This window comes from Porites lutea, chromosome 1 (assembly GCF_958299795.1).
Source record: "Porites lutea chromosome 1, jaPorLute2.1, whole genome shotgun sequence".
NCBI classification, from domain to species: domain Eukaryota; kingdom Metazoa; phylum Cnidaria; class Anthozoa; order Scleractinia; family Poritidae; genus Porites; species Porites lutea.
The window spans coordinates 14,219,765-14,245,261 of NC_133201.1; the positions used below are offsets into that span (position 1 = coordinate 14,219,765).

The following is a 25,497-nucleotide window of genomic DNA, read 5'->3' on the forward strand; positions in this document are numbered from 1 at the left end:
ACACCCAGTTCAGGACTGCGATTTTGTTCTGCTTTATATTCACCGCCTAGCGCGGTGAATATAACGTCATAGTCCGAGATAGCTAACCAATCAGATTGCTTGAATTACCAAGATCACCGAGTGTGTATATACTAAACCCATATATCTCTTACGCAATATTGGCATTGGTGAGTGCATACAAAACACATATTGATAAGATAGAAGCTAAGCAAAATCATTCTGCTAGGCTTATTTTCTTTTTTATTTCCTTTGCCACCAATTATGGTGAACACACAGAAAGTGCACTTCCCCTGCTAAATTTATTAGACGTTCTTACGATACATAATGTTTATCGATTTCAGATTCTAAAATTCACGTACCTCTGGCATAAACGCCTCCTGCCAAAGCTGTTCTCAAACTATTTTCAATATGCCAGTAATGTCCACAAATACAATACCAGATATGCATCGAAACAGAATCTTTACGTAAAAAAAGTGCGAACTAATACGGGGAAACAAACAATCGGATATGCTGCATGTACCGTCTGGGACAAAATTCCCTAAACTCTTAAAGAACTAAACACATACCAATTCCAAAAACAATTGAAACCTTATTTGCTGTCAGAACAACATAGTTAACATAACTTAAGCATATGCTCTTTCTTTCTTAATACATTGTATTTAAAACTGCCTCTTTGGAAATAAATTCTATCTCAATTCTCTAAAACTTTAAATTCTGGAGAACTGGCTAGGAAATCTTAGGATTATTTCAGCTCCAGGCCTTATTAAGTACAAATAAATATATATATATATTTTTTCTCTTTCATGTATATAATTAAGTACAAGGCAAATAAAGGTATTGTATTGTATTGTATTGTATTGTATTGTATTGTATTGTATTGTATGTGTATGTATCGCAATTTGACGGTACATAGTGACGGGCTATTTCTAGTGTCTGCAGTCAGGGAGTTCCAGGCACTTACAGCGCGATAGTAAAATGACCGTTGCGCAGTAACTGTTATGCATAGAGGGAGGTTTAGATTGTCCCTTTTCCTCGTGTTGTAGTGGTGTGCGTCTGATCGCTTACTGAGTTTAATACTCAAGTACAACGGAGCGAGGCTAACAATTTTGTATACTTGGGTAGTATCACGGACTAATAGCTTATCTTTGATGGAGGGCCAACCTAATTCAATTTTCGCAAATGAAGTCTGTGATTGGTTTCGTGTGGGCGGGAGCTCGATTATCCAGAGGAAATGCAAGATTCCCATAAATTTATTTTACCCTTCCTTAATACTTGTGAGTAGTTTTCCCATCCTCTCGGGAACGATCTCCTTCACGTAAAAGTTTCTCGAATGTTTTGCCCACATATTCGCTTCAACTTGATTTTATTATTTATAAATGTATATGATTTTTTAAATTCTGCGGATAGTGTTCTTTGGGAAGCCTTGTTAAAAACAGTCTCGGAAAGAGTCATCACAGACAGGAAGTCTTTTATTTACCCATTTACATTGTTGTCTATTAGATAAAAGTGAAGCTAGTTTAAAACCTTAACATGTATATTTTACATGTAATGCGCGGGTCCTTTGTATAAAACGAAATTTAGTTCGTGACGAACTTTATTCAAGACAAAGCGTTTTCTCATTCACGAAAGTATCACGAAAGTATCAACTATAGATATCCTTGGCTATTTAGGACGGGAATTTAAATGGCGTCTCGCTTTCCGACAGTTTTGAAGGACGAAGATTATCAATGAATGAGACAGCTGTACCGACAAATACCATGAAAGCAACGAAATGTCAAAAGAAACATTCGAATAAGCAGTCTCTTAGAGGGCAAAAAAAAGTGTTATAACGAGATTAGAAGCTAGCACTAAAAGCCGTGCAGTAGGATCAAAAGTCTAAATGAAGAATGACTTGATTTTCAAATCATCAACTTGAAAATCGTGTTTCTGGACTCGTTACCAGACCGCACATTTCTTGATCGGATTCATTGGGCTCCCTAAACGGCATTTGAATGCTGCAGCAAATTCCGGGAAGTTCATCAGAGATGCTTTTGTTCTAAAGAAGGAAAGCAGAAACAAGTTCAAAGCCCTTGTAAAAACCTTGAGAGAACACAAATTGTTTGGGTTAGTTACGTTGTACACTAGCTTTAGCTTTGTCTTAGAGGAGGGCAAGATTTGAAATTTAAATTCTTAATTTATAGATTGAAGTTGTGACAAATAAAAAGGAGCATGTCCCATTTACGCTTCTGGAAACCCCAATATAAATCAACTGGGTTGATGAAATAATAAGCAATTGCAAAATCAACTTTTGATAGCTTTTCCTAACTAGCTGAGCAAGGCTGTATTCATTAAAATGAATTGAACAAGAATTTAAATTTGAATGCAGATCGCTATTCAATGTTTCATTTAAAACACTCGAAACCCCAGTTTTTCGAACCAAAAGAAGTTTCCCTTAGTTTTTTCTTTCGGTCGGACACCGTAACCCGATATTTCAAACTAATACTCTGTCCTTTCATAAACTTACATTTGATTTCTCGAACTTTGAAATTCAGGAACAAAACCGGTTTTAACCAGATATATTTAACACTTAATGAATGAGACTGAGTATCTAATGAAGAATTATGGAGATCGAGGAGGGTGTTATCCGTCGAGGCCGTAGGCCGAGTGCGGATAACACCCTCCGAGGTCTCCATAATTCTTCATATGATACGAAAGCCGAATTCATTCATTCAAAATAATTCGTAGTTTAAAAGCAAAGCTAAAACATGCTTACCTCCATCGATGTTAAGTTCATCTTCGATAGTGCACGTTTAGAGTTGTTCAGCCGCGGCTCTGCAGATATTCTCCAAATAGCAGATGACGCCCTTCGAGTTGTGTTCTTGCTGTTCTTGCCATGTTTTTAGCTATAATTTCGCCCAGTTCTTACTCTTGAAACGAGTGAAAAATCCCCAAGTCTTCTCGGTTAACGGTGCATTAACCTGCAAGAAGGCTGCACTTTTGACGTCATCAGTTTATAAAACGCAAAATTCTTCCAAATTTGGTCATCGGTAGCTGGTTTTGGTGAATTATGCGTGTGTTTTTAGCCAATCAGAATCAGTGAAATATTTTGACTGAATAATAATCCTGGATAAGCATTCAGCAAGTTCCAGGGAAGGTGTTTCTTGTACTTTTTATTAAAATGAAAGCGAAAAATCTACCATTTAAGCGACAAAGAAGCTACAACGCCGTTGTTACACAATCGAGAATCATTTCAGACATCGTAACGAAGAGTCTTGGGGTTGAAAACAATCAAGAGATAGACGAGCTACAATGAAATCACCTGTTATATTTTCGCCGAGTGAACTATTTTCTGTTACAGAAAGTGGGAAGAAATGCAGTCTAATGTCCGCGCAAAATTGACAGGTACTGTTATCAATACAGTATAATGCTTTTGTTTTGCTAAGTTGGTTGAATCTTTTAATTAACACTACATGTAACAGTACAACTAATTTGGTGGAATTGCTACAATTATTGTAAGTTAACAAGATTTTACCTCCATGGCGCCGGACTATGCTCACTCATCATTGCAATCTCTTCACCTTGGGCTGAAAATACTGAACACCAATTCTTTAATAAAATAGAAAAAAAATTAATTAATTTAAGAAATTGGTATGTTCTCAAGTAATTATACTATTAAAATATTAAGCCCCTTACTAACAGGGTGTCAACAACAAGCAGTGTGCAGAATCGGCACCCTCTCCACGTCCTTATGTGAAGAAGTGAAAGTTTTAGGGGACATTATCTGCTCAGTGAAACTTGGTAGATTACATAATCAAGATTATAAGGAGACTACTATTAGTTTTTGCCTCAATCAATCAATCAATCAATCAATCAATCAATCAATCAATCAATCAATCATTCTATCAAAAATAAAAAAAACCAATAGAACAGACAAACAAACAAGGCCCAATCACAAAATCAAAACACAGCACATTTTAAATACATGATAATATTGATTTACTAACTCTTGCGAAGCTGATAAAAAAGATCTGTTCATTGGTCAGATTCATTCCTGGAAGTCTGGATTCCTCGCCGTTCTTTGCTACCCAGTTCTGATAGGCCTTGTTTAGTGAAGAGCACAACAAAATACTTCATTAGTTATAAGTGAAAATTTTCAGTAAGAAATGGAAATTGACCTGCAACTGGACCTGACAAATGGATTCGTGTCTCCCCCCGGGTCTGAAATGTTTCTAAGTGGGTGATATTCTGTGTATTCCGAGGCTATAAAAGTTTGTTCCTGTAAGACCTCTTAATGAAATCAAAGTTATTGTAAAAAGCGTGTTGTTTGTCGAAAACCTACGTTCTGCATTAAGCTTATTTTAAGACAAGTGACTCAGTCGAAAACAATATATTTTAACCAGAACCATAATTTAAGTTCTGTCATGTTTCATAGAGCCATCGAAACTGATGTACTTCGTGAACACGCCATCGACAAAGCAATTTTGCTTAAAGTTGCCAAGTCTCTAGGCCTCAATATTGCGCGCGGCCCATGCGTTCTGGGTCACATGGTTCGAGCGAGTTTTTTAGGCCTAGACAAACTCGAACAAGTGAGAGACACGTTGTCTCACTTTCTGGCTGAGCTTTGAGATCTACTTTGGAGAGCTGTCAATCACTCCTCCTTGCGGCCTTCTCGGAAGTGGCGAAAAATTTTTAGAACATATCGTTCGCTTCAGGAGCCGTAATTCGTGAGGTAGGTCGTTCCTTATAATACCTGTAAACATTTCGATATAACAGAATGCTTCGGTGATAAATCAAATTTAAAAGAGACATTTTGGTAATCATGACGAATCGGCGCAGATCAAATCATTGTAAACATCAAGCCGCACTAAAAAAGAGAAAAAGAAAACCTGATTGTGCCACTTCAGGGTTGTACCTCACACGTTTCTGCTGTTTATATAGTGATGTTACTTATTGACCTCATCCTTTGTCTCTGACTGTTTATTTGCTGGTTTAATATCGGAGCTCCGCGCGCAAAGCGTACCAACGGAGCACCATGGGTAAGTAAATCTACCCATCCCAGAAAATTTGGTATTCACGTGACCGTACACCGCCCGTCCGTCCGCACCACAGGGAAACCAATGTTCAATTTCACACTTTCTAGCTCATTTGGGAGCATAGAAAAACTGATCTTGCACACATATAGCACATCGATGTTGTGATAAATTGACAGCTGTCAAAAAGGGTATCTGCTGCCCAGTATCACCTAACCGTATCGCGGTCTCAGGTGTCGGCCCATCGAGGTCAAGTTTTTTTTGAAGTTATCCCCTGACAAGTTACTAGATTTCAAATCGTCGCAGGCTCAAGTTTTTTTTTTTTTAAAATATGTTGTGTTTAAGTGCCACACAGATTAAAATGTTGATTTCAAACTGACCTCGGACGCGAAAATTCAGTCAGCTAGGCTATTACAGGCAAGGAAGACAGTTGCTTTTGACTGTTCTCACAATGGTCACGCGTTGGTCACGCTCTACGTCCAATTTTTATGCTCTGATTGGTTAAAATTTGACGGTGAGTTCATGCGGAAAATTTATACTGCTTCTTGAAACTTATTTACTGTGACAGCTGAAGCTGACAGAGTTTTGTGTCAACTTGATGTTTTTAACTGTCTTTTTCTACTGGATGTACGAAATGAACGACTATCAAGAGTCTTCTGTTATTCATGGCTAGTTGGTTTATTGGGTTTTAGGTTCAGAAATACGTCGCTTGTCAAAGTCGGAAATCCGATTTCGGATGGCATCGATTCTTTTTCGTTTTTCACCTTGCTTGATTGAAAAGTCTGAAGCGACTCTGGCCATACTTGATAGCTTCCAGGAGCTGCATCTCGAATGGTAAGCCTAAGTACAAGTAATTGTATTTGTGTTTGTTTTTTTGTAATATATCTAATTTCACGAAGCCGAGCGCAGTTTATGAGGCGAGTTTACGCACGTTTGAATTAAGATTTGAGATAATGATCTGACCCATAGTATGAGGTTTGATTTAAGCTTGCAGAACTTTAAAAAGCCTTTAGTCGATATTTTCTCACCGCAAATAGAAAGGCAAAAACGTTGCGTTATTATTTTGACTGTAGAAAGAAAGCTTTGAGCAATTTTCTCGCCTCGAGTTCATCTTTGAAAACAGCAAACACCGGGAAGCCGGCTTAAAACATTAACTTAAGCTTTAAGCATAAAGACTCAGGATTCTTACAGACACTTTAATACTTGTCTTCGTGAATGAAAATTGTTGTCTCTGTAAATGTTTCACTCAATTATGTTTAAAAAAAAGTGTAACTCTATCAATGTTCATTCAAACACTCCACAGCTTGCAACCGGCTAACCGTTATATAGGTGATTTTAGAAATCTTTTTTAGCGGTTTCGCTAAAAGCCCACGCGTGCTTCGATCGTTCTGAATATTGCATGAGTGCAATTTATATTTCAAAATTGTGAGATACTGCATTCTGTCCGAGATCTGTAAGATTAAAAAAGCGCCTCATAGTACTGTTTCACCTCAGATGTGATGTATAAAAGGTATAAAAGGTTGGCTTACACGCGCCCAGATTTGTTAGCAAGATTTTGTAAAGCAAATTTAACTTGTCAAACGGAAAACAATTCTGTCTGATTTGCTTTCCAAGAAGTTGTTTTCCAGGCCTAATCTACTGTGATCGAGACCCATTATGGCCGTTAAATGTGATCGAAGATGATTGCTATTTTTTTAGATATAAAGGCCATCAACTCGATGTAAGATTTGGTGCACTTCTGGACTGTTAGCAGATTATTTTTCTCTCAAATCACTCAGCCTTAATCCTTTAAAAGTCACATGGATGTGCTCTAAAGTCAACTGATTTGTAGAATACAAGTTTATTGTTTGATTTAAATTACAAATTTATTAATGGCAGCTTCGCTTTTAGCCCTGGCTAAATCTATATATTAACACGAAGAAAAACAGAGTTTACTTTCAATTTAAATTTAATGGAAGAATACGACAATTCGACAGTCGGTAATATTTATCCTCGAAGTTCAGAAAAGTAAGCCTCGATAACTCTTTTTTTTTTCTAAACTTTTATTAAATACTCCACAGTGTTACAATACTAACGTTACATGGCATTGCATTATATTATATTACATTACATACATCATAAATACATTATATTACACTAGGAACTTTAACGCTAAAGTAACTATACAAAAAATGAAAAGTACGTTCTACGTACATACGTCACTAAGGTACAGAGTCCAAAGGCAGAGCCCACTTCCCATTAAATTTGTCCATTTTATTAGTTTTAACACATATATACTTTTATGGTTCATACTTTTAAAACCTTGGTTGAAAATGCAGTTATGACTGGAGGAGTCTGAATTCTTCTACAACCCTATAAGTATAGTTTAGCGATCAGTATCAAATAATTCAGTAAAGGGCAATTTGTATATAATATTCCTGCACAACGTCTTGTAAGGTCAGACAGACGAATTCTCTTGTCAATGTGCAAAGTTAATATTGAAATTCCTTCTAAAAGTGCCTGGTGTGTCTGCATTCGAAAAAGATGTGATAAAGGGATTCCGAATCCGTTTTGCATAGTGAACATTTATCATCTTGGATATAACCTATTATGCATAACTCTTTATTGGTAAATAAAGTTGAATTAAGGAGTTTGTATTGAAAGCCTTTTAGATAAGGTTCAAACGCTACCTCATGCGAAGAAGGAATACTTTTTTGAGCTGGTCTTGAATTAGATTAAAATCTTGACACAAGTGTTTGGAATTTTTTGGATACAACGCAATTATTTTGTTAATTAGCATGTGGTAATCTTTAGATTTCTTTTTTAATATATCAAATTCTTGGTTATCGATTGTCAATATTAAGCTTATTAGTGAGCGAAGACAATTGCTTTCCTTTAAATGTGTGGGAACAGAATGACGACGCCCTGCCCAAATTAGGTAGCTAATCTTGCTAATTTTATTCGAAACAATAGTAAAAGAATTTGTGGTGTCTAATTCAAACAAAGGATCTTTTACGAAAAAGAGGCTTATTATCAACGCGTATCTCTTTGTTATTCCACAAAATATATTGACATGCCCTTCTACTATCGAAAACACTACGAACCTCAGACCACCATTGAAGTAACTCGGGATAGAATTTAGAGGAAATATGTATCCCTTTAATGTCATAATTACAATGAAATAAAAAGAGGCCCCCAAAAGATTCCAACGAAAACGGTAAAAAGCTTCTTCAAGCACCATTGTTGCACTGGAAAATCCTTTTCAGCCAGGCTGGTCATAAAAGATTAAATTATACTTTCCACATCGATCATTTTAAAACCACCGTTTTCATATTTGTTAATTGTGGAAAGTCTTGTCACTTTATCGGTTCCTTTATCCCAAAATTAAAATATCATTTGATTTAACTCTTTAACGATTCCCTTGGGGACCGGCAGACGCGAGGAAATGTAAACAAATTTTGCTATGATTAAGGAGTTGATAATTGTTACTTTACCATAGATAGAAAGACCTCTTGAAGACCAAATGTTACGTCAAATGTTTATAAGTTTTTTGACACTCTCCAATCTCTCAATAAAATTTTTTCGTGCAAAATCAGATATCGTATGAGAAATAAACAGCGAGGGCTTTGATTGGTTCATCAGGCCATTTTATGCCAAAGGGTTTTGAAGTTTTGTCTCTAGACGACCCGATCCACATTCCCTCAGTTTTAGATGAGTTAATTACAAGTCCTGATAAGTTCTTGAATACTTCGAGAAGGTTAAAAAGGGCCTGTGCCGATTCAATAGGGACTTTAAGATCCAACGATGCGACGGCGACAAGAACGTCGTTTAAAAAGTCGATTTGCGTTCTTTCAGTCTTTATAGCGATTATTACTACCAGCTTACTTTGTCAAATGTAGGCGAACCCTCCTGAAGCTGAATTTCAAGTGAGCATATTTAAGCTCAGAAAGAGAAATAACATTTCGTCGTTGATTTGTTTACGTCCTCTATAAAACGTGAAATTAGGCATTTTCACGTCCTAGTCGTGCAAAAACGGGAAAGAAAAGTACAAAAGAGAGTGATGCACGTGTGAAGTTGTTGTTTTGCTAATTAAACCTATTGTTTTTTTGACGTTCTGGCTGTCGTCCGCGTTGTTGGATCTTAAAGTCCCTAATGTCAGACAGAACGGTCGTTGTGTAATCAGCATATTGAAGGAGTTTTGTTTCTTCGCCACCGATTTTAATACCAATTATCTCTCAGTTTTGACCAATTGCCACAGCAAGAGTTTCAACTGCAACCACGGACAAATATGGAGAAAGCGGATCACCTTGCCTCACGCCCCTTTCAAGAGGAAAGAGTCAGTTGCGAGACCATTGTTGATAACACAACTTTATATATTGTGGTACAGAGTCCTTACCCACCAAATGAATTATGGGCCAAAGCCACAGGATTCTAAACAGCTGAAAAGAAAGTTCCATTCTAAGCTGTCAAATGCTTTGTGGAAATCTATAAATATCATTAAACTTGGAATATTTTCTTTTAGAGAGAATTCGAGAGAATTCCATTAAATCAAAGATCGATCGAACAGTTTCACCCATAAAGCGGTTCTTCAAGAAACAACTTTGGTTATGACTATGAATTATGCTTAGTAGGACGTTTTTTATCTTGGTAGCTAAGACTTTGGCATCAACGTTGACAAGTGAAATCGGTCTCCAGTTTTCTAAAAGAGAACGGCCTTTCCTTTCTCTTCAATGAGAGTGATCACTGCCTGTTTGTGGGAGCGTGACAAGAAGAAGAAGAACAAGAAGAACCTTTATTAATTTATACCGCTCAGGGTAGCCCCTTCAGACGCAAAAAGCTGTCTGTTATCAATGGGAGCCCTGAGCAACAACGCACAAAAACACACTAAACATATAAACATTACACTAATACAGGTAATAATATAAATAGAAAAACTATTTTCAATTAAAAGATTAAAAGATATAAAACACGAAATATCATTAAGATAATTCGTTAAAAAGAGTGCAACCATAATAATAGAAGGATCTTTTTGCAATTTCAGTTCTCACAGCAGGCGGATGTAATAGGTTGCTTTGTCTAGTAGCGCGCGCATGGATTGTATGGACATTTCACCACTAGTGAAAATCTCGTTGACACAGTTGACGAAGGTTCGCTAATAATTTCCCAACATTTACTGTAAAATTCGATTGGAAATCCGTCATTACCAGGAGCTTTATTGCCCTGAAAACTGTGTAAAGCTTTAACACACTCCTCCTCCGTAATGCTGCCCTCACACGAAAGCTTTTGTTCATCTGTGAGGCGAGGGATGTTTAAACTATTCAAAAAAATTTCTGTTGCTTGCTTGTTACCCAAATTCTTACTCGTATATAATTCTTGATAGAAACGTTTTTCCTCAGAAAGAATTTTGAACGGATCAGTAGTGATCGTGCCATTAATCTTAAATTTTCGCACATGTTTTTTTGACGTGGGTCCTTTTCTCCAGATTGAGAAAATATTTCGTACTCTTTTCATCGTGTTCACACCATCGCTCCAGTGCGCGAATGATAATACCTTGGAGTTTTTCTTCATAAAAATGTTCCATTTTTTCTTTCGCCGTATTAAAATCGCTTGCATTTTTATTGGTCATCTTGTAATATGTTCTCCTTATCTTTTTTTTTCTTTGCTTTGCGTTTTGAAATCTGTACTACATGTACTCTAAGATTATACTTAATCCAATCCCAAATACATCTGTGATCCGGCAGGTAATATCTGCTCTCGGCCACCTAGACAGGCATTTTAGCCGTAACTTCCCTCTGGTAGTTATCATCATCTAGAAGAGAACAGTTCACTGTCCAGTAACCCGGACCTTTAATGTAGTTTTGACAAATATTAAAATCCAAGGAAATGGCTGCATGGTCGGTTTTAATGGCTGGAATAATATTCGTTACTGAAACCGAGTCTTCAAGGTTATTTGAAATCAGCCGTGGTAGTCTAAGCGGCATAAAATCATTGGCGAGTTTTGGCTCCACGTGAAACTCTTTAAAGAAGGATTTTTAATTCTCCAAATGTCAAGTCTTTCCTAACTCGTTTAGGAAATTGTTGGGCAAATATTGCCCTCAAAGGTTTTTGCTCCTTCAATGTACTGCTATCTGAAAATGGTTGCCAACCTTGCGAGACTGAGCAATTGCAATCACATCATTCTAAAAATAAAATAGTGCAACCCTCATCAAACAGTTTGCACCAACAGGCACCAGGTCAACAGAGTAACCATACAATAGCTAGCAAAACATAGAGACAAAATTGTCACATTAAGTAATTCATGGTAACTGAATTTCTGCATCAAATGAATTTTAAAAGTTATAGACTGTTTGTTGATGCCTTTGCATTTACAAGGCAAAAAAATAGGCGGGCCGTGCCAAAAGTATTGGCCCGCGTGCCCATTTTTAGGAGTGCCGGACCCAAAACGAGTGTCGTGTAAATGGGGCTTAAGTGATAATTAAAACTGATATCATCATTTTTAAATATACGGTATTAATTTATTGTCAAAATGTGAGCTGTTCAAGGTCAGTTTTGTTGGTCATCAGTGGCTACATATTTTGTGAGGCTGTTACTCTTGCTTTTGGTATACCAGATAATAACCTATATTCAGCCTAAATATGATTTTAGATTTTGAGTCAATGTTCACTGCGAGTACCGGATACATCTTTATATCAACCCCCCCCCCCCGCCATACACTTTGGCATTGGTGGAGATGTGTGGGATTAGGATAAACTCTTCTGAGGCCATTGTATCCTTTATTGTAACAGTTGAGCCAGTAGCCTGCGCCACAGTTGAAAAGGGGTGATTACAGTTAAACGCCTTGTTTATATTATACGTGAGCACTTTTCCTTGAAAATCTCGTCAAAATGTCATTCGATTTTTAAAATAAATCACTCCCTGAAGTCCTCAGAGCGATGAGTTTTTGAGAATTTTTTGGTGATTATTAAAATATTTGTAATCAATAAAAGTTTGAATGGCAAATGTTCAAAGTTATGCAAAAACTAAAAAAAATTGGATTTAAGGGTAGTTAAAAACTAAAATTTGAAGTGAATAATTAATATAAAGACCAGACAGTACGTCACCACGACAACGTGGCCCTGAGCCAATTAGTGGACTTACTGGTTTACGTGTATACTCTCTTCTATACCGCAATTCCCCCAAAATTCAACTGTAATCCCCCCTTAAGTCCGCCTGCGAAACAGCGCCGAAATCCTTGTTTTGAGTCCCCACCTGATTGGCCTCTTAAGAAAGCCATTGTCGATTTGCCAATCAGGATGAAAAGAAATTAGCAGCGCATTTGCAGTAATTCGTTGAGTCCGTTGGGGGCCCAGAACAAGGATCTCGGCGCTGCTTCTCAGACGTTACCAACCGAGGTTAAATTATCCTTTAAACTATCCTTTTTTGGTCTTCCCATGTTCATGCGTCCATTCTTTGGCTGCCAAAGAACTAGTTTAGATGCTTCCTCCTCCGGGTGTCTAACACTATGACCGGCTAGCTTCAACCTTCTGAAGCCCACTTTTGATTGCACTGGTGGTAAATTACCATATAATTCCTTGTTGGTCAATTTATCTGGCCAAGACACATTAAATACCATACAAGATTTTGGTATCACATCCATCTAGTTTCTTCTTCATAGTTTTCGTAATTGTCCACGTCTCGCTTCCATAAAGCAGGATAGACTCTACAGAGGCCATGAAAAGCCGCTCCTTGATGCTTCTTTTTAAATTTGATTTCCATATTCTCCTCAACCCGTGACAAGCTGACCATGCCAGAGCCTTCCGGACCACAAAATCTTTTGCAGAGTTTTCAAGCCATCCACCGAGATATTTGAGAAACAGTTTCGAGGCATAGAACTTGAATGTTATCCATGTCCTGCCTTGTGTTTAACAATAAGACCGCGGAAAAACAACCTGCTCTTTATATCCGTTGCCAAATAGACAGACATAAAATCCTGGGCCGATTCAAACATTTGGGATATTAAGCTATTACACTACCCGTAGGCTGCGAACGCCAGCCGTTACAAGATAAATCAGATATTTCTAAAAACAACCTAAAAAAAAACATAAAAAAAAATCGAAGATACTCCCTCCTTCAGAGCGCCTTTAAAGTAAGCCAACTACCAACGCTTCTTTTACAATAAAATAGATGCAGTATTAAAACCAGTTATCTTACTAAACTTACCATAACCCAAAAGAGTCTTTCTATAAACCTATTTCTATACTTTCATGACTATCCTTTTTGAAATATAAAGAAAATTCTTGCAGAGGAGGTTGAGAGCGAGCCTCGAGACCTTAGCCACTACGAAAGGCTTACTCTGGCGGGGAAAACACAAACATGTACACTCCGAGATTGTCTAGGCTTCTTCCAGCCTTTCGTCTCGTATTCGTCAACGAAATGCATTGACCGAGCAGGCCTGGAAAGACGTCGTACAGGGACTGGGCTAAAAGCTTAAGAGCTGAGATATATCCAAAGACATTAGATCTAGTGAACCCGAGTTAAACGAGAAAAATTTTGTAACTCACCCTGAATGCCTGTCTGATGCCTCCATTGTCTGCTATATTCTCTGATAACGTTTGCTCGCCCTCAATCTAATAAATGATATCAGTGCCCATTTTGTCAAACATTCGAACAAAGTGAAGTGTTATCTGCGGAAGCAAACTCAAGGTATTTCCATACCGTTTCTCCATCAAAAGTAAAATTGGAGTACTGTTCCTTCAAGCAGGTTGTTTTCTTTTCAAACGCCTTTAACGTGTCTACGCTCCACCAGTTTCGTTCATCTCCATTTACGTCAAATCGCCTTCCTGTAAATAAAATTATACAACATTTTTATTTTGTGTTTAAAGGCCAGTAGGGTGCAGGCAAATGAGAACTCTTTTAGGTGCTCATCATTTGCAATGTACAGCAAGAAAAAATAGCAAACAAAGAGAAAAACATAACGGCTAGTGGGAGTAAAGATGGAACTTGTAAATTGTTCACAGGACTTGGCGACAGAGATGAGTTTTTGACAGTGGTATCTTAACTATGGACCGTTTGATCCTGACTCAGACCAACTTTGGCTTGGCCACGTTTCAGAAATTACGTTAAAGAAACGCGAAACTTAGGTGGTAATAAATGTAAAGGTTAAGGGGAAGATAAGAACAAGAAAACGGCGTTTTCAGCTGGGGCCACGGTTAACGTTACGGAAGCGTTCATTTTTCAAAGGTTAGATAAGATGAAGAACATATGTTGATTTTTCATATGAAAGATTTAAAAGCCCGTAGGTCCTTTAAAAGTAACTGGAATATTTAATACAATTGTCGGCGTCAAAATGCTCCACTGACGTTCCAAGCCAAAAAAGGGAAACTATAACACTGAACGATTGATAGACTTAAAGAGCACCACGAATTTGAGGGTTGTGAACGCAGTTCTAGCAAAGGAAACACCCACAGGAAAATCACTGGAGGAGTACGCTGACCTGATCGAGTTCCCCGGTGTCGGAAAAATGAAAGAGGTACAAGAAGCCCTAATAAGATACCCAGAGGCAGCGCTCGTGACAAATCCTTCAGAAGAATACCATTTAGTGTATAGGATTGAAAATATTATAATAAATTCCACGAACCATGTCTGCACTTTACGATATCATTCTTGAACTCAATGCTAGATCTCCGTAAACGAATCGTAGTGCCATAGTAACTCAGAGAAACCATGGTGATTTCCTGCAATAAACGCTATCGTAGGAAAACGCTTGGAAACATACTTGGCTCTTTAAGCTGCTACCCCCTTTACATACTTGATAACCTTTCTAGTCTTTCCGAAAGGACTGATATGTCGACCCTTGGTTAATTGTGAGCGTTGCCGCCGAGAGCTTGCAATCACAAGTTTACATTGTAGCGAGAAGGTGGTTGTAATGACAAAAACACACTCGCAAATATTCAGCAGACATAAATGTATCACTTTCTTCTCTTCTGCTGACAGACAGAGACTGCAAGATCAGGTTTACGCCAAACTGTGCTTTTATGTTTTCCAGAGTAACTACAATTTCCTCGGGGTTGAGAAGCTGATCCTTCCCATTTCTGCCATTGCTTTTGCCAATCAGACATTTGAAAAGTCTTATTGATAAACATCTTATTAACGTTTAAATCTCATCTCGCAGGTGTCTGGGGAGCTGTAGATAACTGAAGTGCTTTCAACATTTTAGACAAATTTGTTTTAATAGTTTGTTAGGTGGAAAAGCTCAGTGGTGGAAAAATCCTGTAAAGGGGCAAAGCAATGCATTTTCCCGAAACTCAACTAGGCTTGAAACATGGCACGTACGGCCTCTGAACAGTCCTTGTCTTGGAGACGTACGTAGGAAAGGTGTTTGTCAGGCCTGAATTTATTGAGAAACCATCTGAAAATATCAGAGACCATTTTTGAAGGTGCACAGTGTTTCAGCAGAACTGGGTCTAATTAGGGAATGGGCTGTTAAGAAATAAATGAGAAATGTGTCCTGCTGATAGTACCTACCTTGAACATCAAATCCATGCGTCAGTTCGTGGCCCATAATAGAGCCCACTCCTCCATACAATACCGCCCTGTAGTAAAAAAAAAAACCACAAACTGAGGCTTTCTTTCGCTTAAGAACTTTTAACACATATCAATTAAAAAAATAACCTACCAAGGATAACGGGTGTTGTAAAATGGCGACTGGAGGATAGCAGCCGGGAACACTGAAACAAATCAAACAGAAAATCATGTGAATCGTCAAATACTAATAAAATGTTCTTTATTACAAAACCTCAATTAAAATCCTATTTACAATCAACCTGCTGTTACAAAAGATCTAATTAATTCATCAAAACACTATCTACAATTTCCTTCATTAGAGAACAAAAACAATCCTATATATAATAAGTGAAGAAAGAAAAAACTATTCATTTACAAATTCTAAAAAATAGAAGTAACTTAACCTTACATAAAGGAAGAGGAAATAGATATAATTAATAATAAAAGTTCAAAATTCTATAAAATTAAGAATTCCATTATGCAGAAATATTAAGATCGAACAATCGAATTATACTAATGACGGCTAAACCAGTGTCCATAAAAAGCCCTAAGTAAAAGCATATAGACACGTTCAGATATCCGCACTAGCGGCATTTATTTTACAGTCTAATGATCATAGGATTGCTCTATCTTGCTACGAAACGGCGTTCGCGAACCTCTGACGCATGCATGTACCGATCTTAAGAGTTCAAACGAGACCTGTGTCCTGAGCCAAGTGATTACAACATGATAAGGCTCGGTGTCTTTCTGGACTATCTTGTCTGCGAGATGCTTTAAGAACCGCTGACACTCGTTTCCCATTCCGCCATTGGTTCCAAACACTAAAGGCGTAAACGAACCCATTTCTTCATCCCGCTGCTGGTACTTGCGCTTCTTCTCTTCTTCTTGCTCTTTGAACACTTCCGATGTTGACTTGCTCTGGTAGCATTTGGAGTTGACGTGCGTAACTCTAACATCAAAAAATGCCGTAACTCCTCTTGCCCAGAAACCTCCAGCTTTGATGTCCAACCTTGCCTCAGAACTTGTAACAGCGCTCCTCAAATGAAATCGCTCGTTGTCCAGGGGTTGAAGGCGTGGTTCGATTTCGACATTATTGCAGATCTTGTCGATGAATGTCGTTAACAAGTTCCGTACACCGTCATGTCTCTGCGCTACAAACCCCCCCTTTTTACAAGAGAGGGTGTGACTAACGGTGAATTTATCCCCACATATGCATTGACTTGGTAAATCGACTAAGGGCAAGTCATAACGCAAGCGTAGCGAGTCTCTGAACTCTTGCTTGTTGAGGGCTAAACCTTTGTCTGCGAGAGGCAACGCATTAAGGCAAGAACTTGCGCCCTTGTCCCTCGATTGATTAACCAGACGCAGCAGGCCTGGGGAGAGGCTTGAATCAATGCTATCCATTTTCTCTTTGGCACTTGCTCTTTTAAGTGATTGTTGATGCCTCTTTAGCTCCTCCGTAGATCTTTCTCCTGGCACCATGATGGAACTCTGTGAAGTAATAGAATCTACGTGCGCGGCGGTTATTAGTCTCGAGGCAGCAAACTGCTGCGGTGCCTCGGATTTCAGATCAGGAAAGCCTAGACCCCCTTGACCTGTTGCTAAGGTAGCGAGTCTGCGCACCTCGTTAGGGAGAGGCTCTGATTGACCGAACAAAGTTGGGAGTAGTAAATCTTCAATCACTTCCTGGATTGGATCGACATAAACTTCAAACGATTCAATCGTGCGCATGAAGTAGGTGAACTTCGACTTGTAGCCTTTTGTGAAAGCAATATACGCCGCTTGGGGCTGGCTATTCGCTATTTCAGAGAGACGTTCGATTTCCTCTTTCCATGCACGAACCTTCTCCTCACAATACTGATCTTTGTATTCTTGCGACGCAATAACTGCTCCCAGATGGCGCTGACCTTCAGTCGTTATGTTGACTTCCTCTCCAAACACCCTCTTTGCTTCCTCCGGAGTTCCCTAGACTTCACAATAAGCCAGCTCTTTGTCCCATTCACAAGGTAACCAAACTTTTGACCTTCCTTACTCAATTGCCTGTACCAGTTGTATAACTGCACTATACTCCCTCCTCCAGCTGAGTCGTCTGCAAGCCACACCTGTTTAACCAATGGGCAATGATCCCTCAAATTCTGTATCATTATGGATGTATTAAGTGCGTACCATGGCATTGCTAGCGGGTCTCCTTGTGTGGTGCCTTCTCGAGAAAGTATTTCACCTCCCCCACAAATAAACAGTCTAGATGGGCTTCTATATGTGTTAATAACATAGAGCGCCATTTCTTTGCACATGATCTGGATATTGTGTAAGGCCGCTGACCTATTCATTTGGTTAAAAGCGTTACTAGCATCAATTAGCAATATTCCATCTGTTCCTTCTTCAACAAACACTTGACTCATTGCATGGATCGCGGCCTCCGCTCCTGCATTATGACCGGCGCAAACTTGTAGGGGACCCACCGCTTCCTTTATTTCCTCCTTTAAGAAACCGCTGACCGTTTTCCCCACTATTCTCCTTGGTACCTCTCCAACACCAATTGGTCTGATTCCCGGGTTCTTGTCAAGCGGGATAAGCCTGTAGGACGTAAAGGCTTCAAGTAAGGATGGGTGGTACGATTTCCTTAGCAGATTTCTTGTGAATACGGCCAGCTCTTCTCTCAATATTTTGCCCTAGGTCTTGAAATTCTTAGAGCACAGGATTCTCTTATACAGCTCTGCGTCCATTCCAGATGGTCCGGCTGAGCCCTTGGTTTTACTTGCCGAGTTGTAGATCGATTCTTCGTCTATGAGGTCATAAACATTTGGCGGAATATAATCAATTGGGCCATGTAACAAACTCTCCTCTGCGATATCAGCTGCCTGTGGGTGCTTGTCCTGTAGCCCTTGCAGGACATCTGGCGATAGGTCGAGCAGACCGGACGAGCTCTCGTTATCTAGGAGTTTCATTGCAGCTGTCAATTTTCCTTGCAGAACCAGCTTTGAGAAGGCTTTGGATATGTCTTCAACCTTTCTAGGTTTCTTGGAATTCACAAATTTCCCTTGAAAGAACCTCACTTCTTTAAGCAGCAAATCAATGTCCCCTTGTTTCCAGAGTGCTAATCGACGCTCTATTGCTTTACTATGCTCCTTGCTTTTGGAAGTAGCGGTTGGTTTTTGCAAAATCAAAGTTGGGAGCACCATGAATGCTTTAAGAGCGACCGAGTTCAAGTCAGAGTCTGAATTAAATTGCTTAATCCAGAAGGTTAATTCTTCGATGAAACTCTTCCCTGCGCGACCCGATGGAACATTGAATATATTCCTCCTGTAGTGGACGATTTCATCGTAAACATCGTTGACAGTATTACAGAAACATGCGTAACTAATACTGCCCCAAGTTTTGTTCTTTGTTTCGGAGGGAAGCACATCATAATCAGGCAGATTTGGCTTGATTTGATTTTTGATGTTTTGTTGGTGTGTTTCATATGATATCCAAGCAAGTAGAAGCGGCTTGCAAAAATGAAATATAGTCGAGTTTTGCCGAACAGAAACTGGGGAAAGAGGGATTATCACATACTCCTTTCTGTTCCTTGGCTGGAAATCCCGTAGTGCTATTGAACCAGTGTTTAGTATTGGTGTAAGTGATTAAACATCCTGGCGTTAATTTTGTCCGTCGAGATCATGAATGATGAATTTGTTTAGCAGAGAAGACTTTGACAAACAAAGCCAAATTTTCAACCGAGCAGCGACTGTTTCTTAAACTATAACAACAACAACTTAACTAACAACACACGAAAGAGTTAGCCTTTAAGATGAAGGAGCCGAAAAGGGGAAAGACATCAGTTGAAGTCAACCGCGGAATTCTAGAAGAGCCTAATTAACTGGCCTGCCTAGCACGCTTAGTTTATAAAATGCGTAGATTTTCCGGTCAAAAAATGAACGCAAAATGCAAAATGCAAACGAACTAATTCCTTTTTTATTAGGTTGAAGAATGATAAAAAATTAAATGGAAAAAATCTTGAAACGTATAAATATTTTTGCCTCGTGCTACAATGCGTTTTCGTGTCGGCCAATTATACATTATTGTCTATTGATCATCTCTATCCGTCATGGTTGAATAAGGCCTTTCTGTCGTGATGGGTTTTATATTGGGTTGTTTTCTCTTAAAAGCTATTCGTTGTCTGTTCTGGTCAGGTTGTGGTCAACCTATCGTTTTCATGCAGTTCAATAATTCTTTATAGTCTCGGTTGTCATGAAAGAGTTTCTGACAAATAATCACTCTCAATATGGTTGTCTGCAGATTTGCCTTAAAATCTCATTGCCAACCTTCAAGTCCAGTCTTGTTGTTTTTTTGGTTTTTAAACGCCATGGGTTTTAAGGAGCGTCACCTGATGGACTTGTCACTGATCAAAGCTGTGAGAACCCCTTGGGCTGGTTGAGGTGAAGAACATAAAAATTTAAGAAAATGAAAATCTGAAGATGGCCTTAATAAGAGAAGGGATTTGTAACAAAGATGGCATCATTAACAGGAGCCATCAGTATTACTACCAAATTCAACAACAAGCATTTGTTGCAGAGAGAACTTGGTGTGATTTGTAGTTCGAGGGAGCAAAAAAGAATTGCACCTACAACGAGTACCTTTAAATATGGCATGATGGAAGGAAAAGTTAGTACACCTTGAGAACTTTTTTGACCAATACATTTTACACGAATTAGCATACCCTAGTGTTAAGTTTGGCCGAGATAGGTATGACTTTTACATTGCTAATCAAGCAAGTCCTGTTATTATTAGCGCAGGTTTTTTTTCAAACTGATCGTGCTTGCATAGAATCTCTTATTATGATTTATGATGTTACAACCTGTAACAAATTAAATGTTTATAGACCGTTTATTGTGTGTGATATTATACCTTCCATCCATTCCCCTCTCCCCCCAAAAAGGAACAATTCTGACTTGACAACTCAAAAGCAGAAATTTGAAAAAAAAAATATTCATTCAATTGTAACTTAAGAGAGCACAATATAAAATTTTATTTTGTTCTAAGCTTGCGAGCGGGCAGAATCTTCCAAATCCTGCAATCTGATTGGTTCCGAGAGCGGGCAGTTTTTTACGATCTTGCCCGCTAACCCGGGCGGAATCATTGACAGCTTCATTCACAAGTTTGTTTGTTGTTTGTGAATGAGCATAACCGGTGATTTTTAACCATTTTTCTTTTAAAACTTGCGCTATTATCGTTAGTTAGGGAAAAGAGAATTGTGTTATTCAGACAAAACATCTGAAGGGAAAATCAAGCAAGTCAGCCAGGAAAACCGCTAAAGTAAAGCAAAACAGGCGGCTCGTGATGTCGCTTCGGTAGCTTTATAATTACCCTGAAAGTACTGCAATCTTTCTCTTATGCACCGTTTATTCGACATTTTTCGTCTGTTTGTAGGTTTGTTTCCCATTTTTGCTGTCTGAATCTAGATTCTGCCGTTTTTCATTGAATTTTGCCTCGCTAGTTTTCTACTTTTCAGAAAAGGTTGTTGTCAACGTTGCATGTAGCTTTCAATCTTGAATAAACAACACGAACAACTTTTCCAGCAGTCAGTTATTGCTGTTTTTATTTCTGTTTATATAATTGTTTAGTCACCCACATCGCCTTCTTTTATTCGAATTCACTTCAAAACCCCAAGATTGGTATGTGTAATTAGCTCTTTTTATAAAGCTTTTGTGCAGTTTTTATCCCGCTCGATTGAATTAATCTTAAAGTAAATATTCAGCCGAAGAAAATCTTTGATGTATTTTCTTTCCTGTGGCTTTTAAGTTCGTCAATTCTTTTATCCTGGGTTGACACTCAGATTATGAATTGCCTACCAAGACACAAAAACCTTTCTTTATTCTTAAGACAGCTTAATAGTGATAATATAAATTACAAGTTAAAAATCATGTTGTAATGTTTTGTCTTGGTTTGCGATCGATCGCGCGATCAGTTTGAATAACAGGGAGCTTACGAATTGACGACTATCGCACGACGCCGCCGTTGGACTGCGTGAGAGGCTTACTGCGCATGCTTATCTGGGCACTTGCCTGCGTCGCGCCAAAGTCGAAGCCGTTGTTGACAGCGATTCGCTGGCGTCCTAGAAAAAGCAGAACGTGAGACGAATTTTCAAAGTTTTCCCATCATACTTCAGCGGATTTTTCCAGATCATTCAAGTATAACATTAGGTACATGTTCTTTACATATGTTTTCGATTTGTTTGTCTGTTTTCATTGGAGTAACGACCCGAAGAATCAACACCATAGCTAGCATAGCACCATAGCGTAGCTGTAGACAAACATAAATTAACACCGAGTGAAACCATATTGGCAAGATGGTACCAAAGCTACGACTAGACCATTGCAAGTGGTTATCTCATCACAGTAACTACAGCTGTTCAGCAAGTTTATAAATGCCCTCCCTGTATATAAACGAGCCTTGCATTCGTCCTTTGTTGTCTCGTCTAAATCCGTAGTTAACTCTGAGTTGGTTGACGAAACGCATACAAGTACAAATACAGTGAAATACTCGGTCCTATATAAATCTGTTTCCATAAGCGTCTACAATACGAGTTCTCGCTTCTCTTATGAGCTTAGACATCTTGGTTGAACAAACAAGCTTACTTGTGAAAAGAAGAAACAAAACTTCAAAAACGGCAAGAAAATTTGCCAGCTTCGCGCACCAACGTCGTTGTCTTTACTACGAATCGTAAATTCAAATTTCTACAGGACGTCAACGCAGAACTATGACGTGACCCAACGGCGGCGTCGTGCGAAAGTCGTCGGTTCGTAAGCTCACTAACATCAACACGAACGCGCCCTTCTTCAACACTCATAGGTTGGAGGCTAAAGTAAAATTTTCCTGAAACTCTTAAATCTCAGTAGGAAAAAAATAAAAATGTTATTCACCGGCCTAGGTCGGTCCGTATTGGGAGAAACTGTGCCCTCGGTCTGAGTACCGCCCTCGGCCGTACTCACGACCTCGGGCACAGTTTCTCCCAATACGGACCTCCCAGCCGGTGAATAACATATATTAATTTGCAGCAAAGAAAAATAACTTTCCAAGTTTATTTCTAACTCTAAAAAATACACCACTAGTAATTATAGTTGTCATCTTATTTCTTTCTTTACTTTGTGATCATTATTTGATTATTGTACACAAAGGGTCAGAGCAGGTGCTTGCCAGTTAGTAAGTAAACAACACAATGTCCAGACTTGATTCACAACCCCAGCCATGCTTAGGGGGAGTACTTGGTCAAATATGTGCCACCTTTTACACGTCTGATGGCCATTTCTACGTGGATTCTTACATTTACTATTCTCACTGTTTCAAAACAGTCTGACTGCCTTTTGGGTGGTATTAATAACTTAGCGGGTTTTACTGCCATCAAGTCTCGTATGATTCACAACCCCAGCCATGCTTAGGGGGAGTACTTGGTCAAATATGTGCCACCTTTTACACGTCTGATGGCCATTTCTACGTGGATTCTTACATTTACTATTCTCACTGTTTCAAAACAGTCTGACTGCCTTTTGGGTGGTATTAATAACTTAGCGGGTTTTACTGCCATCAAGTCTCGTATGTCAAATCCACGGTCAGCCATAACAAGATCACCCTGTTCCAGCAAGTCAACAAAATGAGTTTTTTCTATGATTCGCCTATCTGAAATGCTGCCCCCAAGAAGGCTACTGACAAACGTAACCCAAACATTAGGTGAAATTCCAATCAGTCCTTTGACTGAATAAAACTCACTCTGTTTTTGGAGATCTCCCGGTTTCTCGTACTTAATCTCAGTGCAGTCAATGACGCAGCGTACATTTTCAAATTTTCCTTGAAAGGCTGTAGGGAGATGTTGCTTTATGACATCTTTTGACACCCACACTGGAAAGCTTCCCAGCATTACAAACAGATAATTACTATAGGTAATCATGATGTCAAAAACTGTGGATATAAATATGTTAAACCTGAAAGCCAAATCACACTAAAAAAGACCAAGTCTAAGTCAAGCTAAGACAGCCAAAATTCATCTTTAGGCTGACGACTTCGCTGTGCACTACATTCCTGCCAGGGATTTTTTTCCAGGGGTATTTAAGAATGGAAAAACCTCATCGGTATTTACTTGAGTGGCATCTCTCACACTGTAAGTTAGATGGGATGCGCTTGGTTCTATATACTTAATCTATATACTTCCAAAATGCTATAAGTGTTTCACAATCTGGAAACCCAGTGTACAAGTGAATATCATCGGGTTTTTGGGAAGCGTTCAAGACCAAAGGTGAAAACATACTCTTTCTCTCTTGCTTTAGAAAGTTCCTTTTTAGGATTTCTACTTCTAAACATTCCGCTTCAGCAAATTATTCGATCTTTGGAGGACCTATAAAATTAACAGAATCTTGCACTTCATCGCTCAATGGCGATTCTTCTGACATTTTCTTTCCTTATGCGATATTTTTGCTTGTGTCCGCAACCTTACACGTTCTTCTCTAACATGTGATTCGGCTGAAGACCCAGGAAAATTGGAGGGCATGGCTCCTTTTTTAAAGTCCTTTCGGTGAGACTAATTTTGTAATCGTTTGGTGCGAAATGCTCTAAACAACAATACTTACTCTCAACGCTTTTAAACTTCTGATCTCCTCTTCGCATGATCAGGAGAATTTCTCATCTTCTACTCTTGTTTCAGGATCGGACGGAAATTTGTGGTAGGTATGATCCGGCCTATTTTCACTGAGGTTGTTGCACATGGCAGCAGCACATGTCTTATGATTAGTTTTCGTTTTATTTTGCTTGCAAGGATCTTGGTGCAATGTCGCCATTTTGATTAGGAGATCGAATGAGAGCCCAAAACATTTTCGAGAGCGCATTTGTTTTTACCGGCAAAAGCCGCCAAGGGCCCTTTGGCCTCGCTTCCACCCAATTTCTAGTTTTTTCCTGAATCGGCGTATTGTTTTGAACGGATAACTCGAGCCGCTCGAACGGATGACAAGTTTTTTTTCGAGCGGAGAGCCAGAGCGGTTCGAACGGATGACAATTTGCTTCGAACGGATAGCCTGAGCCGTTCGAACCGACACAAAATCTTTGAAATACCGTATTTATTCGAATAAGCGCCCACCTCGAATAAGCGCCCACTCTCAAGGTCCAAAAATTTAATAAGCGCCCAGGGTGGTTAATCGAATAAATACGGTATGTGTTGTGTCTCACGACAGAGAATAGACTCGTTCTATATCGCAACAGTCCAATAGTTTAATCAACAAACATGGCGATATCTCAGAACACTCAAAAAGCACATGGCATGCGTGCGCGTGTGTTCTCGTAACAGCGCTGAATAACTGTTGTAACATAACAATAAGCCTTTCACAACTATCAGTAATTTCGTGTAATAAGAAATTCGCTGGATTTTTTTTGTCCACTGCGCGCAATGTATCAAGGTTGGCAATAGGCTTTTAATAGATTTAGTTAAACTGTACAGTCAATAAAAGTTTTTTGTTGTTAAACGTGGGTGCCCTTATGCAATTAACCTTCATTGTAAGTACTGCAATTTGCTTTTCAGTTTACACTGTGATTTTGAGATTTTAAATGATCTCCTTTTTTAACAGGACCTGACCAATCGATGAAATCGATAATCGATGGCAATCGATATCAATTAATCGATTGATATTGATAATCGATGGACAATCGATCACGAAAATTTTTGTGATTATTGATTATCATCGATTATCAATATAAATCGATAATCGATGGGAATCGATCAATTAACATAATAGATTGTTATCAATATGCAATATCAATCGATTACCTATTCAGTCAAACATTTCAATTGTCAATTTCATCGAGTACTAATAAAGTTACACATTTGATATCATTGCTTTTTATTTGAGTAAAAACTAGCGAGTAGCAACGCGTAAACTTGCTTATTCGCTCACACGTTTCGCGCGAGTTTAAAATTCATAGAAACGTACTACGGATTTGTGTGTAA

General features: G+C 38.7%; 1 protein-coding gene and 1 pseudogene across 1 annotated transcript in view; both read right to left on the reverse strand.

Moving 5' to 3' along the window:
• Positions 1-880: 880 nt before the first annotated feature.
• Positions 881-25,497, reverse strand: part of LOC140945867 (endothelin-converting enzyme homolog) — a 77,458-nt gene continuing 52,841 nt past the window's right edge. The window contains exons 14-20 of the mRNA XM_073394922.1: positions 15,643-15,694; positions 15,492-15,559; positions 13,683-13,807; positions 13,529-13,594; positions 3,984-4,079; positions 3,512-3,585; positions 881-2,035 (exon numbers count right to left, since the gene is read on the reverse strand). Coding sequence (XP_073251023.1) covers positions 1,936-2,035; positions 3,512-3,585; positions 3,984-4,079; positions 13,529-13,594; positions 13,683-13,807; positions 15,492-15,559; positions 15,643-15,694 — 581 coding nt within the window. The 3' untranslated portion in view covers positions 881-1,935. The remainder of the gene's footprint in view (positions 2,036-3,511; positions 3,586-3,983; positions 4,080-13,528; positions 13,595-13,682; positions 13,808-15,491; positions 15,560-15,642; positions 15,695-25,497) is intronic.
• On the reverse strand, positions 16,378-17,979 carry LOC140948763 (uncharacterized; annotated as a pseudogene).